At 41.8% G+C, this 15,564-nt stretch overlaps 1 protein-coding gene across 4 annotated transcripts in view; it reads right to left on the bottom strand.

The window, feature by feature from the left end:
* Positions 1 to 4,791: 4,791 nt before the first annotated feature.
* The window catches only part of LOC116366146 (tripartite motif-containing protein 16-like), a 22,671-nt gene continuing 11,898 nt past the window's right edge, over positions 4,792 to 15,564 (bottom strand). For 2 of the 4 annotated variants that reach the window (XM_031818399.1, XM_031818397.1), the window contains 3 exons: positions 9,009 to 9,168; positions 8,824 to 8,883; positions 7,343 to 8,592 (listed from right to left, as the gene is read on the bottom strand). In XM_031818399.1, the coding sequence (XP_031674259.1) occupies positions 8,069 to 8,592; positions 8,824 to 8,883; positions 9,009 to 9,168 (744 nt within the window). In that variant the 3' untranslated portion in view covers positions 7,343 to 8,068. Of the gene's footprint in view, positions 4,917 to 5,211; positions 5,265 to 7,342; positions 8,593 to 8,823; positions 8,884 to 9,008; positions 9,169 to 15,564 lie in introns of those variants that run through there. The other 2 variants (XR_004208240.1, XM_031818398.1) reach the window with 2 other exon arrangements.

The following is a 15,564-nucleotide window of genomic DNA, read 5'->3' as shown; positions in this document are numbered from 1 at the left end:
GTGATCCCTGGCCTCTACTAAAACGTTGGGTAAGAAGTGATCTCATACAACATCCTTCACATAGAATCTGTAACCTCTATGAACCACTATCGATCGAACCGAGGCGATACACCGATATGTGACATTTCCTCTCCTGCTGCTCTCAAAAGGATGAATCGAACCGAGGCTAACCCAGTCTTTTTGTAGGTTTTGCCACCTTCTTCCTGTCTGACTTTTCATTCTTTCTTCAACATTCCTCCAGTTTTCTTTATACTTTCCAACAATCCTTCTGCTTTGAACATGTTTAGCACCTCGTGTTCTCTTTTATTGATCCTTTTCTTTCCTGTGTCACTTGTTTTATGTGTTTTCATTAGAGTTTCCATTTCCTCACATACTGAGACATCAAATGTTCCCTCCTCTGACCATTTAGTGCCCATTTTCCTGCTGCGTTTTCCCATTTCTAAACATTTCTATTAGTTCTTCCTTACATAGGGGACGCCTGGCGCCCAGAATTTATACTGCTGTTTTACTCATTTTTGCAGCCTGTTTTTGTGGTCTTCCTACCGTCAGTCTCAGTTGTATTCCTTTTTCTGTGTTAGGTCTGCTAGTTACTAGTATTGTCTTTAATATTAGTCTACTGACAGTTTATATTTGTATTATTGCTGCTCTTTCATTTATTAACTTCCTTATTTGTTCTAACGTTACTGATATTCTTGTTTCCGGGTTTATTTGTCTGTTTATTCCTTTAACTTCCTGCGATATTCCTATTTATTTTGCTCCCTAGTCTTCGTTGTATTGTGCTATTCACTTTATTAAAACCTCTGTTTCTCTCGTTGTTATATTTCTCCCTCCTGGTCCAGGGCCAAACCTTCCTAACAGTCCGTTAAGTCCTGGATGTCTTGACCCTGTTCCCTCCTATTGATATCCACCTTACTTGTCTTTCTCTGATTATTGCACTATTGGTTATTGGTTATTACCCCTGTCTCTGGGTTGTTATAATTGTTCTCTTATTGAGTATCTGCTTCCTTCATCTGTTATTACTTGTATGTTTCTCTGTACTGTATATTCTTCTACCTTGCAGCACAGTATGTAATGTTTAATGGTCTTACTGGTCGATCGCTGATATCGTCATGACATTTATTACCATTTTATTTACTAATGTTCATGTATTTTTAATTTATCCTGTTCCAACATCTAGTATTATATTAGTTCAATGGTTATTCATGTACCATTCACACTTGCCTCCTTTAGTGTGGGACTGGGTGCGTCCTCCCTGCCAGGTCACAGTCAAGAGACGGTCCGGGAGAAGTAGTGTGGGACTGGGTGCGTCCTCCCTGCCAGGTCACAGTCAAGTGACGGTCCGGGAGAAGTAGTGTGGGACTGGGTGCGTCCTCCCTACCAGGTCACAGTCAAGTGACGGTCCGGGAGAAGTAGTGTGGGACTGGGTGCGTCCTCCCTACCAGGTCACAGTCAAGTGACGGTCCGGGAGAAGTAGTGTGGGACTGGGTGCGTCCTCCCTGCCAGGTCACAGTCAAGTGACGGTCCGGGAGAAGTAGTGTGGGACTGGGTGCGTCCTCCCTGCCAGGTCACAGTCAAGTGACGGTCCGGGAGAAGTGTGCAACCCATTCAGCACCAACAGCAGAGAACTTTTACACTCCTCTTACACTTTCCTAAACGACGACAAATTCAGCCTTTTCTGATATACTTCCTTGTCACAGAGAAAAGCGGTATTAAACAGGATTTTACCTGTCTGAGAAGTCCTTTGGTGATTCACTTCCTCAACACAGCCAAGCAGTAACCACAGGGTTTTACCTATCTGAGCAGTCTTTTACTGATTCACATCCTCAACACAGCCAAGCAGTAACCACAGGGTTTTACCTGTCTGAGCAGTCCCTATTTGATTCACTTCCTCAACACAGCCAAGCAGTAACCACAGGGATTTACCTGTCTGAGCAGTCCCTATTTGATTCACTTCCTCAACACAGCCAAGCGGTAACCACAGGGTTTTACCTGTTTGATCAGTCCCCTGTCGATACACTTCCTAGACACTATAGGACAGTAACCACAGGTCTTTTTGCCTGTCTGAGTAGTCCCCTATCGATACATTTCCTAGACACTATAGGACAGTAACCACAGGTCTTTTTGCCTGTCTGAGTAGTCCCCTGTCGATACACTTCCTAGACACTATAGGACAGTAACCACAGGTCTATTTGCCTGTCTGATCAGTCTCCTATCGATACATTTCCTAGACACTATAGGGCAGTAACCACAGGTCTTTTTGTCTGTCTGATCAGTCCCCTATCGATACACTTCCTCGACACTATAGGACAGTAACCACAGGATATTACCTGTCTGATCAGTCCCCTATCGATACACTTCCTAGACACTATAGGACAGTAACCACAGGTATTTTATTTAATTCTATTCCACCATGCAGATGGACAGTTACCACTCCAAACTGGATGGAACAGAACAGTCAACAGGACAGATGAATGAGATGGAATAAATGCCCCAGATTAATTGAATGACCCACCTGACTCAGACTGATTCTATAAGATGAATGGGTTGAGTTTGACAGAGTTTGGGGACAACTCCCTGAAAGGTTTCAACATCAAATCCCTCAGTCTCAGTCCACTCCTTTTATACAGTTTCATGCTTATAGAAGTGTCATCGTCCCTCCACCTTATGCTAATAACCAGATCCCCTCGGCTTTACTCCACCATTGTTTCCAAATCTAAGTTCTTTCCTCTAGGCGGGGTTCCCCTCCCCTCTAGTTCCTTGGATCAATTATATTGGTGGAGCACCTATACATTATTTCCAGGAAATAATAAGTACAGATTACTATAGGAAATTATAAGATATAACATGCCCTTATCAGACTATAATATTACTATGGGATTAAGTACAGATTACTTTAGGAAATTATAAGATATAACATGCCCTTATCGGACTATAATATTACTATGGGATTAAGTACAGATCACTATAGTTCATTATAGAATTATACCAATAAGTACAGATAACTATAGTTCATTATAGAATTATACCAATCAGTACAGATCACTATAGTTCATTATAGAATTATACCAATAAGTACAGATCACTATAGTTCATTATAGAATTATACCAATCAGTACAGATCACTATAGTTCATTATAGAATTATACCAATAAGTACAGATCACTATAGTTCATTATAGAATTATACCAATAAGTACAGATCACTATAGTTCATTATAGAATTATACCAATAAGTACAGATCACTATAGTTCATTATAGAATTATACCAATCAGTACAGATCACTATAGTTCATTATAGAATTATACCAATCAGTACAGATCACTATAGTTCATTATAGAATTATACCAATCAGTACAGATCACTATAGTTCATTATAGAATTATACCAATCAGTACAGATCACTATAGTTCATTATATAATTATACCAATAAGTACAGATCACTATAGTTCATTATAGAATTATACCAATCAGTACAGATCACTATAGTTCATTATAGAATTATACCAATCAGTACAGATCACTATAGTTCATTATAGAATTATACCAATCAGTACAGATCACTATAGTTCATTATAGAATTATACCAATCAGTACAGATCACTATAGTTCATTATAGAATTATACCAATCAGTACAGATGACTATAGTTCATTATAGAATTATACCAATCAGTACAGATCACTATAGTTCATTATAGAATTATACCAATCAGTACAGATCACTATAGTTCATTATAGAATTATACCAATCAGTACAGATCACTATAGTTCATTATAGAATTATACCAATAAGTACAGATCACTATAGTTCATTATAGAATTATACCAATCAGTACAGATCACTATAGTTCATTATAGAATTATACCAATCAGTACAGATCACTATAGTTCATTATAGAATTATACCAATCAGTACAGATCACTATAGTTCATTATAGAATTATACCAATCAGTAAACTCAATCCCAGAATTACACATAGTGTCTTTGCTTATTCCCTTTAGTGATATTCAGCCTTTTAACAGGAAACACATTCTGTTAACAGAAAACACCCTCACTATCAATTTCTGCAAAGAAACCACTGCTAAAGGACACCAATAATAAGAAGAGACTTGCTTGGGTCAAGAAACACGAGCAATGGACATTAGACCGGTGGAAATCTGTCCTTTGGTCTGATGAGTCCAGATTTAAGACTTCTGGTTCCAACCGCCGTGTCTTTGTGAGAAGCAGAGAAGGTGAACAGATGATCTCTGCATGTGTATGTTCCACCATGAAGCATGGAGGAGGAGGTGTGATGGTGCTTTGCTGGAGACACTGTCAGGAATTTATTTAGAATTCAAGGCACACTTAACCAGCATGGTTGCCATAGCAATCTGCAGAGATACGACATCCCATCTGGTTTGTACTTAGTGGGACTATCATTTGTTTTTCAGCAGGAAACCTCCAGGCTGTGTAAGGGCTATTTGAAGAAAAACCCTTGAATGAGCAGGTGTGTCTTAACTTTTGACTGGTGCTGTATGTTAAGGGGATGGTTCACCCCAATAGAAAGGTTCATACCTCTAAATATCATCTTATTAGATGGATCCATTTCCCCCCATTAGTTTGGCATTCAGACCTGCAGTCATCTTGATTTCAGACACTTTGGAGAAGTGTTCCACAGGCAGTAAATCTAATGTAGAATAAATGGAACCTGGATCCATTTCATTGTATTAACATGGTTTATGTGTTATAGCAGTAATGGGGTTAAACTGATATTAAAATGACAACTCCATAGGTGGTACCAGGTCAGGGGAGTTCATCTCTGCTCCCAGCATCCCTGGGACAGTAGTGATCAACATAGCTGACCTGATGCAGAGGGGGACCAGTGATGTTTTCCTCTCAGTGGTGAGACTTGTCCTTCCATTTGACACACCTTTACCTGATGAGATCATACAAGACGTTACAGGCTTATTGCATGTGGAAACAGACCTGCGTTAAAATAATGTTGAATACTTAATAAGCAGTGTCTGATTGAGTTTGTTGTAATGGAACCAATAGAAACATCCTAAAAGTACAAACAAACCCCGCCCACCTGGAGGACAAAGGAAATGCTCAAAGTATTTTGTAAAATTTCAAATATTATTTGAATCCAGGGTCGTATTGATTAGAGAACACTGTAGCAAAACATTTAGCAACAGAAGACAAAAACACATTTTAGTTCAGTTAGTCCCTACCTGTTTCAGTTCATTTTCTTCAGTTTGGTGCCTCGTGGATATGATTCAGGTCTCTGTGGAAACATCAATGTAAATTCACCTATGATATTTACTCCTCACTTTCCCTTTCAGGTCCATAGGATTCTATTGCCCACTGCTGGAGACTGGAGCACACTGCAGTCCCTTTCAGGTCCATAGGTTTTTATTGCCCCCTGCTGGAGACTGGAGCACACTGCAGTCCCTTTCAGGTCTACAGGGCTTTACTGCCCCCTGCTGGAGACTGGAGCACACTGCAGTCCCTTTTACTAAGCAACGCGGTCCTGGAATTCTCTCCTGAACATTTTAAAATGTGATGATCTAGTTTCCTTGGTGGAGTTTAAACACTTGATCGATGTCTATATCATAGAAGAGTGTTATTGTCTTTAGGCCAGCTGTTATTAGTCAAGATGTTTGTGTTTGTAATGTAATATGTAATTGTTGTACTGTATGTGTGTTTATAGTGTTGTTTAATGTTGTGTTAAATAAAGGTAAAATATAAACTATAATAAAAAATCAATACAGATACTGTATGTAGAACCATAGTAAAGACCAGTATGGACTATCAATACAGATACTGTATGTAGAACCATAGTAAAGACCAGTATGGACTATCAATACAGATACTGTATGTAGAACCATAGTAAAGACCTGTATGGACTATCAATACAGATACTGTATGTAGAACCATAGTAAAGACCAGTATGGACTATCAATACAGGTACTGTATGTAGAACCATAGTAAAGACCAGTATGGACTATCAATACAGGTACTGTATGTAGAACCATAGTAAAGACCAGTATGGACTATCAATACAGATACTGTATGTAGAACCATAGTAAAGACCAGTATGGACTATCAATACAGATACTGTATGTAGAACCATAGTAAAGACCAGTATGGACTATCAATACAGATACTGTATGTAGAACCATAGTAAAGACCAGTATGGACTATCAATACAGATACTGTATGTAGAACCATAGTAAAGACCAGTATGGACTATCAATACAGATACTGTATGTAGAACCATAGTAAAGACCAGTATGGACTATCAATACAGATACTGTATGTAGAACCATAGTAAAGACCTGTATGGACTATCAATACAGATACTGTATGTAGAACCATAGTAAAGACCAGTATGGACTATCAATACAGATACTGTATGTAGAACCATAGTAAAGACCAGTATGGACTATCAATACAGATACTGTATGTAGAACCATAGTAAAGACCAGTATGGACTATCAATACAGATACTGTATGTAGAACCATAGTAAAGACCAGTATGGACTATCAATACAGATACTGTATGTAGAACCATAGTAAAGACCAGTATGGACTATCAATACAGATACTGTATGTAGAACCATAGTAAAGACCAGTATGGACTATCAATACAGATACTGTATGTAGAACCATAGTAAAGACCAGTATGGACTATCAATACAGATACTGTATGTAGAACCATAGTAAAGACCAGTATGGACTATCAATACAGGTACTGTATGTAGAACCATAGTAAAGACCAGTATGGACTATCAATACAGATACTGTATGTAGAACCATAGTAAAGACCAGTATGGACCATCAATACAGGTACTGTATGTAGAACCATAGTAAAGACCAGTATGGACTATCAATACAGATACTGTATGTAGAACCATAGTAAAGACCTGTATGGACTATCAATACAAAGTGACCATTTAGAATGAGGCCCAGTTCAATGAGAGGAAGTCTTAACAGAACTGGGGGATGACAGACAGGAAGTGGGTGGGTGGAGATCTAATATTTTTTTGTGCCAAACACTAAAGCATGATATTGTAATACATCTACACCCTTTTCCCTACGTAGAACACTACTTTAGACCTGGTCAGAAGCACCGTAGTGCACTACGTAGGGAATAGGGAACCATTTGGAACAGAGACAGTAATTCCCCTGAACATCTTCCTCTTCCTCGTCTGGTTTCTTGAACAGCCCTTCACTCCTCCCCTCTTCCTCCCCTCCTCCCTTTTCATTCTATTCTATCAGCCACACCACTAGCTCACCTCCACACAATACATTTACAAGTTAAAGACACACCTTGGAATAAATAACAAAGGAAAACTATTACTAGATGAAGTTGAGTGTTTTTTATTATTTCCCATCACCATAAATCATATTTAATCACTGAACAGTAGCAGACCTAACTTCATCTGTTCCTGACTCTGGATAGTGGATTAAAAAGACCATCAATCTCCAATGATATTAAAGTACTATTCTGAACATTACTGATATACTGAGTGGCAAGTCAAGATATCTGCTGGTTTTATTGTTTGGTCAACAGCACCACCTGCTGGACAGGTTTAATGTTGCTGGACTGAGCAGTATGGGAGGATGAAAGATGACACATTTAGGGCCGGTTTCCTGGACATCTACATTGAACATACTGTTTAGTACAGGACTAGGATTAATCTGTGCCTGGGAAACCAGACCATATAGTTTAGTAGAAAGTAAGTGATACCAGCTTGTAGTGGGCTGACTAGTCCTGAATTGTCCTTTAGTTCCTGGACCATTTTCCATGCAGCTCCAGGTGACAGAGAACACATCAATTAGAACCGAGCCAACAAGCTGATCAATGATACTGAGGAGAATTACAGAGAGACAGAGAACCAACTGAGAAAACATGTCAATGGTTCTGAATGACAACCAATATACATCAACACCAGACATCATGATTCATGGAAATGTACAAGATTAAAACATTGTATTGAATTGTAATTAATAACAAATCAGTTTACCGTTTAACCAGCTCAGCTATAGACTACACCAGCATGACTAGTATCTATGTGGACCCTACTACAGTTTAACCAGCTCAGCAGTATCATTATAATCATAGAGATAAAATCCAGGATAGAGGGGCTGAGTGAATGTGGTCTGGACTCTGTGGAGGAGGGTCATTGTGTCAGAGACACTGTAGAAGGACAGAGTACCTGCCTTGTGATCCAGGTACACTCCTACTCTGGAGGACTGAGGGCCTGATACTTCAGTCTCAACATGATTGTGTCTGAACCAATAATCACCTCTATAGTAATGTAAACTCCAGGACTTGTTATTGAGTCCAAATCCACCATCTGTCCCTCTCTCTGTTCTGCTGATGTCTTTATATGAGACTGCTGTAACAACATCACCAGTCCACTCCACCTCCCAGTAACAGCGTCCAGACAGACCCTCTCTACACAGAACCTGGCACCAGTTGGTAAATCTGTCTGGATGGACAGGATATGGTTGGACTTGGCCTGTACAGGTCACCTTTCTGTTCCCTTCAGACAGAGAGAGGTCTGTGTGTGCTGTGTTTGGGTCCAGTGTGAGATGACAGGAATCTGGGAGAAGAGCAGAGACCAATGAGGGGAGTCAGAACAATAAGTTAAGTCAGATACTGTATCTACCCTGTCTTTGATTAGAGCACAGCAGAGATCAAATCAGAGAAATATGAGGAGTCAGATAGATACCCAGTCTTTGATTAGATCTACTATTGCTATATATTTCTTGAGGGATTGTTAGGAGTGTCAGTAAAAAGAGACTGTTAGTTACTTCACAATAAAGAGACTCACATTGTAACAACTGTTCTCTGGTCTTGGGCTCTGGAGGCAGTACAACATCCACTATATTCACTACAGACACACAAACACATTGACAGAGAGAGGGAATGTTATCATCAGACCATATTCCACATGTATATGACTAGTAGGGAACTTTCAATGGTCTAAAGTTGATGTTCTTATTGTTTTCAACACACCTGTAGTGGAGATCTTGGTCCATTCTCCTTTAAGGAAGTCTTCTAGTTTCTCTCTCAGTTCAGACACAGACTTACTCACATCTCCAAAGTACTGAAGAGGACGGACAACGATGCTGGGTAAGTCTGAAGATACACTGATACTGGAGAGAGACTGATAACTCTGGAGAGAGAGAGAGAGAGAGAGAGAGAGAGAGAGAGAGAGAGAGACTGATAACTCTGGAGAGAGAGAGAGAGAGAGACTGATAACTCTGGAGAGAGAGAGAGAGAGACTGATAACTCTGGAGAGAGAGAGAGAGACTGATAACTCTGGAGAGAGAGAGAGAGAGAGAGAGAGACTGATAACTCTGGAGAGAGAGACTGAGAATGAGCTTCTACACCTGCATTGCTTGCTGTTTGGGGTTTTAGGCTGGGTTTCTGTACAGCACTTTGAGATATCAGCTGATGTACGAAGGGCTATATAAATACATTTGATTTGATTTGATTTGATAACTCTGGAGAGAGAGAGAGGAGAGAGAGATACTGATAACTCTGGAGAGAGCGAGAGAGAGGTACTGATAACTCAGGAGAGAGAGAGAGAGATACTGATAACTGGAGAGAGAGAGAGAGATACTGATAACTCTGGAGAGAGAGAGAGAGATACTGATAACTCTGGAGAGAGAGAGAGAGAGATACTGATAACTCTGGAGAGAGAGAGAGAGAGATACTGATAACTCTGGAGAGAGAGAGAGAGAGAGATACTGATAACTCTGGAGAGAGAGAGAGAGAGAGGTACTGATAACTCTGGAGAGAGAGAGAGAGAGAGAGAGAGAGAGAGAGAGGTACTGATAACTCTGGAGAGAGAGAGAGAGAGAGATACTGATAACTCTGGAGAGAGAGAGAGATACTGATAACTCTGGAGAGAGAGAGAGATACTGATAACTCTGGAGAGAGAGAGAGATACTGATAACTCTGGAGAGAGAGAGAGATACTGATAACTCTGGAGAGAGAGAGAGAGACATACTGATAACTCTGGAGAGAGAGAGAGAGATACTGATAACTCTGGAGAGAGAGAGAGATACTGATAACTCTGGAGAGAGAGAGAGAGAGAGAGAGAGACTGATAACTCTGGAGAGAGAGAGAGAGAGAGAGACTGATAACTCTGGAGAGAGAGAGAGAGAGAGAGCGAGAGACTGATAACTCTGGAGAGAGAGAGAGAGAGACTGATAACTCTGGAGAGAGAGAGAGAGAGAGAGAGACTGATAACTATGGAGAGAGAGAGAGAGATACTGATAACTCTGGAGAGAGAGAGAGATACTGATAACTCTTGAGAGAGAGAGAGAGAGAGAGAGAGAGAGAGAGAGAGATACTGATAACTCTGGAGAGAGAGAGAGAGAGATACTGATAACTCTGGAGAGAGAGAGAGCAGAGCAGAAGTCACAATCAGATGAGCTCCTGCATTTTTCAGCATTTTCTTTAAAAAATATAGATTAGGAGTTAGATAAACTTAGATTTTTTGTCATGAACACATACTGGATTCTACCCTCGACAACATAACCCCCATTTCAAATCAAAACTTAAAACCTACAACCTGATTTTGGACGGAATTACGGAATCACCTGGAAGGTTCACAACTACCAAGATTTATTTCTCTATACAGCAAATTCTCTGGAAAACAACAGAAACCTGAAAACACCATCCAACCTGGAACTGAGTGAGTAATGCTTAGTCTGAAACTATATATTCTTTTTTCCAAAAGCCAAGAAGAAATATACACAACATTACTTTATAAGGACTGAATTCTAACATAATTCTGCCAAGCTTGATACACCTTCAACTAGCACTGACGTGTCAAGTGAGAGGTGTCAAAGCCCATTAGCCCAACAATGGCAGGAGAGTCACACAGTCTACCCCAACCAAATGGAGAGGCCTTAGAAGCTCCCTCCCGCTGTTCAGAGGTAATTAAAATATAGTACCCTGTGCATGTAAAGAATGAAAAGGCAAGAAAAGATTACAAAATGAAGCTCCTTATGGAAAATCAAGAGACACTTTTTGCTGACTATTACAAAAATGGGAATATCAGCAACCTTATCTCCCACACAAACCATCCCCTGGCATGGCACAGTGCTATATTAGCACACTACCCCTCTGTCACGAGAGGGGGGATTAACGAGGGGTGGAAACTCAGAATACTTGACAACGAGGACTCTGAGTTAAGTAATATAAATATCTATAAGTCCGGAACAGTAATGGTACAGAGTAACCACAAACAGTTTCAGCTGGACTTTCAGCACAGATTACCACTCCCTCATTGAAATGAAGGACAAATTCACCCAGCTGGAGATAAGGCAGTTGGAGCTGGAACAGCAGGTGATTACACTTCAGTCAGCACAGACCCAGACAACAGTCCAGCACAACAACAGCCCCTTAACCAGACCCGGAGAGCTGGAGGTGGACAGAGACATATCTGCACTTTGGACAGTGGTGAGACAAATACAACAGGAGAAAGAGGAGCAGAACAGAGCACTAGAGGAGAGTATCAGACTGCTGGTGGAGGAGAGGTTGAGGGGGATGGAGGAGAGGGTGAGGGGGATGGAGGAGAAGTTGAGGGGGACGGCGTGTGACAGAGAACAACCCACTAGAGAGGTGGCCACCCCCACAGAGAAGCCAGCAGAACAGCCCACCTCAGCACCCAACAAAAGTCTCGACACCACAGCAGAACAGTCCACACCAGACCCTGACCATAGAGTCGACACCACAGCAGAACAGTCCACACCAGACCCTGACCATAGAGTCGACATCACAGCACAACAGACAAATGAAGAACCCCAAGCCCAGAGGCTCTCACCCCCTCTGAGCACCCCCCCTGTCAGCCACCCTGATAGCCCTTCTGTCAACCCCCCCACACCCACTGAGGACAAACACAAGACACAGATTGTACTACTTATGGACTCAAATGGGAAATATATAGAAGAAAAAAAACTTTTTCCCAAACACAGTGTGTCTAAACTCTGGTGTCCAAACACCCAGCGCGCCCTAGACCTTCTGTCTGAGGCCAAACTAGGCTCACCCAGCCACATAATAATACACACAGGCACAAACGACCTGAGAGCACAGCAAGAAAGAGTGGCCACAGCACTGAAGGGAGTGATTGAAAAGGCTTCTTCTACTTTCCCCAACGCACAAGTGGTTATCTCCACCCTGCTACCACGAAAATACTTCCACCCCGCCACAATACAGCGGGTAAATGCAAGTATTTCCCGTGACTGTGCCTCAAAACCAAACGTTTTCCAGGCCCACCACTCCACCCTGGACTTGAACGGCCTCTATGACCAGGTCCACCTCTACAAGGCAGCAGTGCCCACCTTTGCCCGAACTCTAAAGGACATTGCTCTCAAACGTATCCCCAACACTTCACACAGGAGCAACAGATCAATAGACACCCCACCCAGACCACCCAGACCAGCGAGACACCCTCCCAGATCTGCAGGACCCCCCCCTGGACCTACACATAGAGGACCCACACCAAGACTAATTACATCCAGACCACAGTACACCCAGACACATCCACACCCCCACCCCAACCAATCAACACCCCCCCACGTCAACCATGTCCACACTCCATTTAGGCCCCCTCAGATCAGACCTATGCCACTCCTGCCCACCCCATGCACCCCACCCCCGCAAAGAGGGCCTCAACATGGAAGCCACACATACGCCCAGGTAGTGAGCGGGCAAACAGTCCCAACCCCCACTCTCACACTCGCCCAAGCCAATGGCATGTACCAGATGCTCAACAGGCTCTGCTCACACTTACTGGCCTGAGGCCAAACCACGACCAACAACATTGGACACTCTATGGAACAAAAAGCCTTCACTATATCATCCTGGAATATCCAAGGCCTGAGGTCATCTGCCTTTGGCCTAAAGAGCAGAAACCCGGACTTCACCAAAGAAATCGGTAATACAGACATTGTCATCCTGCAAGAAACCTGGTATAGAGGAGATGGACCCACTGGTTGCCCTCTAGGTTACAGAGAGCTGGTAGTCCCATCCACCAAACTACCAGGTGTGAAACAGGGAAGGGACTCAGGGGGTATGCTAATTTGGTATAGAGCAGACCTAACTCACTCCATTAAATTAATCAAAACAGGAACATTCTACATTTGGCTAGAAATTCAAAAAGAAATTATCCTAACAGAGAAAAATGTCCTCCTGTGTGCTACCTATATCCCCCCACTAGAATCCCCATATTTTAATGAAGACAGCTTCTCCATCCTGGAGGGGGAAATCAATCATTTCCAGGCCCAGGGACATGTACTAGTCTGTGGCGACCTAAATGCCAGAACCGGACAAGAACCTGACACCCTCAGCACACAGGGGGACAAACACCTGCCTGGAGGTGACAGCATTCCCTCCCACATATGCCCCCCTAGGCACAACTATGACAACATAACCAACAAAAACGGGTCACAACTCCTGCAGCTCTGTCGCACGCTGGGTATGTACATAGTCAACGGTAGGCTTCGAGGGGACTCCTATGGTAGGTACACCTATAGCTCATCTCTTGGCAGTAGTACTGTAGACTACTTTATCACTGACCTCAACCCAGAGTCTCTCAGAGCATTCACAGTCAGCCCACTGACACCCCTATCAGACCACAGCAAAATCACAGTCTACTTAAACAGAGCAATACTCAATCATGAGGCATCAAAGCCAAAGGAACTGAGTAACATTAAGAAATGCTATAGATGGAAGGAATGCAGTTTGGAAACCTACCAAAAAACAATTAGGCAACAACAAATTCAATCCCTTTTAGACAATTTCCTGGGTAAAACGTTCCACTGTAATAGTGAAGGTGTAAACTTGGCAGTAGAAAATCTTAACAGTATATTTGACCTCTCAGCTTCCCTATCAAATCTAAAAATCTCAAATAGAAAACCGAAGAAAATTAACAATAATGACAAATGGTTTGATGAAGAATGCAAAAATCTAAGAAAGAAATTGAGAAACCTGTCCAACCAAAAACATAGAGGCCCGGAAAACCTGAGTCTATGCCTTTACTATGGTGAATCACTAAAACAATAAACTAAACAAACAACAACACGAAGAATTATCTATCCAAAATGGAGATGTATGGGTAAACCACTTCTCCAATCTTTTTGGCTCTATAACAAAGAATAAAGAGCAAAAACATATACATGATCAAATACAGATCCTAGAATCAACTATTAAAGACTACCAGAACCCACTGGATTCTCCAATTACATTGAAAGAGTTACAGGACAAAATAAAAACCCTCCAACCCAAAAAGGCCTGTGGTGTTGATGGTATCCTCAATGAAATGATCAAATATACAGACAACAAATTCCAATTGGCTATACTAAAACTCTTTAACATCATACTTAGCTCTGGCATCTTCCCCAATATTTGGAACCAAGGACTGATCACCCCAATCCACAAAAGTGGAGACAAATTTGACCCCAATAACTACCGTGGAATATGTGTCAACAGTAACCTTGGGAAAATCCTCTGCATTATTATTAACAGCAGACTCGTACATTTCCTCAATGAAAACAATGTACTGAGCAAATGTCAAATTGGCTTTTTACCAAATTACCGTACAACAGACCATGTATTCACCCTGCACACCCTAATTGACAACCAAACAAACCAAAACAAAGGCAAAGTCTTCTCATGCTTTGTTGATTTCAAAAAAGCCTTCGACTCAATCTGGCATGAGGGTCTGCTATACAAACTGATGGAAAGTGGTGTTGGGGGTAAAACATACGACATTATCAAATCCATGTACACAAACAACAAGTGTGCGGTTAAAATTGGCAAAAAACACACACATTTCTTCACACAGGGTCGTGGGGTTAGACAGGGATGCAGCTTAAGCCCCACCCTCTTCAACATATATATTAACGAATTGGCGCGGGCACTAGAAGAGTCTGCAGCACCCGGCCTCCCCCTGCTAGAATCCGAAGTCAAATGTCTGCTGTTTGCTGATGATCTGGTGCTTCTGTCACCAACCAAGGAGGGCCTACAGCAGCACCTAGATCTTATGCACAGATTCTGTCAGACCTGGGCCCTGACAGTAAATCTCAGTAAGACCAAAATAATGGTGTTCCAAAAAAGGTCCAGTCACCAGGACCTGGTGTTCCAAAAAAGGACCTGGTGACTGGACCTTTTTTGGAACACCATTATTTTGGTCTTACTGAGATTTACTGTCAGGACCCAGGTCTGACAGAATCTGTGCATAAGATCTAGGTGCTGCTGTAGGCCCTCCTACAAATTCCATCTAGACACTGTTGCCCTAGAGCACACAAAAAACTATACATACCTTGGCCTAAACATCAGCACCACAGGTAACTTCCACAAAGCTGTGAACGATCTGAGAGACAAGGCAAGAAGGGCATTCTATGCCATCAAAAGAAACATAAATTTCAACATACCAATTAGGATTTGGCTAAAAATGCTTGAATCAGTCATAGAGCCCATTGCCCTTTATGGTTGTGAGGTCTGGGGTCCGCTCACCAACCAAGACTTCACAAAATGGGACAAACACCAAATTGAG

The sequence above is a fragment of the Oncorhynchus kisutch genome, unplaced genomic scaffold (assembly GCF_002021735.2).
Source record: "Oncorhynchus kisutch isolate 150728-3 unplaced genomic scaffold, Okis_V2 scaffold1362, whole genome shotgun sequence".
NCBI lineage: Eukaryota > Metazoa > Chordata > Actinopteri > Salmoniformes > Salmonidae > Oncorhynchus > Oncorhynchus kisutch.
Note: the sequence above shows the minus strand (reverse complement) of the source record. Positions and strands in the feature narration are given on the sequence as shown.